The sequence below is a fragment of the Antrostomus carolinensis genome, unplaced genomic scaffold (assembly GCF_000700745.2).
Source record: "Antrostomus carolinensis isolate BGI_N321 unplaced genomic scaffold, ASM70074v2 scaffold28815, whole genome shotgun sequence".
NCBI lineage: Eukaryota > Metazoa > Chordata > Aves > Caprimulgiformes > Caprimulgidae > Antrostomus > Antrostomus carolinensis.
In genome coordinates this window covers 1-2299 of record NW_010314737.1, presented here as the reverse complement: position 1 = coordinate 2299, position 2299 = coordinate 1, and the positions used below count along the sequence as shown (strand labels likewise).

Below are 2299 nucleotides of genomic sequence, written 5' to 3'. Positions count from 1 at the left end.
TTCAGCTTCCACTGGTAGCCACATTTCATAAGAGGGTTCATCCAAACATAAAAGAAGCGCGAGAGCCAGCTCTCACCATCTTCGGCAACTCTCTGCTGATCAGGCCCTGGGATCTCTGTCTCTGAGACAAGCTGGTCTTGTTGCCAGGAGCGATTGATGGAGAGGAAGTCTTGCCTGCCAGTGGTGGGGAAGAGGCAGCTGATCACATACACAAGCAGAGAGGCCAGCTGCAGACAGAGAATGGTGAACCTGGAGGAGGCAGCAGGGTGGGCAGGGGACCAAGCTGTCCTGCTTTGGCAGTACCACACCAGCGTGATGATGAAGGAAGGCAGGGGTAAGAGAGCAAGAAGAGAGAGAGCTACAGGGCCCCTTGTAGAGCCATGAATGGACCTGCAGAGCATGAGAAGAGCGAGGCCATGTGTGAGCCATGTCAGGGCAGCAGTGCCATTGGCCAGCACTTCCAGGTACGCAGGGCCCAGCTCCTGCTGAGAAACGGTGGCTGGGATGGTATCAGCAAGGAATAGGCCAGTAAGTATGAAGGAGGTGGTGATTCTGCATACCCAGGCTGGCCTGAAAGGCACCCTCGAGCCAGATCTAGAGGAAGAAAGAGCAGAGAAAAAAATTACAGTTGAAATTCCAACACCTCTCAATTAGTATTCTCCTTTCTTCCTCTCCTCTGCCCACCTTCATCCAGTCACTCTTACCTAACCTCCCGGATTCACCTCCCTAGATTTGTAACTTTTTCAGACCATAGTTATTACTAAACTACATCAGGTCCATATAGCCCAGTATCTGAACAATACCAGAGATTCAGATGCTACCCAAGAATAGCATTTCTCTACAAAAATTTGTTTGCAAACTGATATTTTGTGGTTAAATCAGACTCCAATCCTTGAGGATTAACAACAACAAAAAAATAACCTCTTTAACACAAATTCTGGATGATCAAATTCTCCATGTCACATCTCTGATCCTTGATTTCTTTTGTCTGTGTGACATTTTGTCTAGAATCATTATTTTTATCACTGTTTGCTTCAGTGATGCTGTGTATGTAAAGTCCATAATCTATTGCACAAGAAAATATTTCATTATCACTTGACTGACTGTCACTTGTGGCCTTTCATATTAGTGAACGTTGCCATGTTGATGAATTTCAGAAGAAGGTAAACAGAAAAACAATTTTTGGTTTCTCTGAACCCCTTATTACTTATTTACATCTTCCATGCCACCTTGGATTTACATTACTTCCCAGAAAACTCCCAGTTTACCAAAACCCCATTCACTGAAATGAATTCATAGAATTTTCTGCGAGACTCTGTTCTTTCTGGATTCCTTTCTGCAATGGAGGGACCAGAGCTGTACACCGTACTCTGAATTAGGACAGATGCTGACAAATGTAATAGCATTATAATATTTGTGTCCTTCTCTAATTACAGATTCAGCTTATTATAGGGAGATATAATTTCCAGCCTTTCCACCCCACCTCCAGTCCTGTGTAATAATCAAGAGCTAGACAAGTTAGCTGTCATACCTTGGAGTGCCAAGGAAGCAGGCACTGACCACTGCAAGGATCACATGAGGAATCACATTTAATGTCAGCTGATTAAAGCAATGGCCAACGCTGCCATGAACCCACACAGGGAGTGGATCTTCGGGGCTGGTCCCACACAAACCTGCCAGGATGTTCTCCATCCTTTGCTGGGATTTCAATGTGAGAGACAGGAGCTCCTACGGTAGAAAAGAAAAAATAGCATGAGGTACAAAGCGAAAAAAGTTCAGCCCCAGTCCAAGGTAGACTGTGATAAGAAATGAACGTAGGGCTAGAAGCAATTTCCTGGGTCACACAGTCCAGGCCCTGCTATTGGGCACTTGCTATCACATCATCTACTTTACAAAATGATCAAGCTCCAGCTTAAAATAAATGATAGTATTTGTCCCCTTAAGTCACCCCGGGATCTCAATGCTCTAGAAAACGGAAGCTTTCTGTGTATTACCAGGCTGATTTTTCCCCATGGCCAGTTTATCCTTTGAAACTAACATCAGGAAGCATTTGCCTTTCTATTGACCACTCGGAAAAATATTTTGAGCTGCTTAAACAATAATCTATATTTTCACTTCCAAAACAATTCCCACAGTGTTACTCCTAACGTGTGTAACATTAAACACCCTCCAGGTGGCAGGGAAGGATGCCGATGTCCCTCCAGAAAAGCAGGCGGCACCTCCAAGCTACCGAGGGCAGGGGAACGAGCGGGACTCCGCCCCCGTGTGCCGTCCCCCGGACAGGCCTCGGCTCTACAGC

At 45.5% G+C, this 2299-nt stretch overlaps 1 protein-coding gene across 1 annotated transcript in view; it reads right to left on the bottom strand.

The window, feature by feature from the left end:
- ABCC10 (ATP binding cassette subfamily C member 10) overlaps nucleotides 1-1719 on the bottom strand; it is a 16549-nt gene extending 14830 nt beyond the window's left edge. Inside the window, exons 1-2 of the mRNA XM_010167747.2 lie at nucleotides 1532-1719; nucleotides 4-594 (exon numbers count right to left, since the gene is read on the bottom strand). Of these exons, the coding sequence (XP_010166049.1) occupies nucleotides 4-594; nucleotides 1532-1692 (752 nt within the window). The 5' untranslated portion in view covers nucleotides 1693-1719. The remainder of the gene's footprint in view (nucleotides 1-3; nucleotides 595-1531) is intronic.
- Nucleotides 1720-2299: the final 580 nt, after the last annotated feature.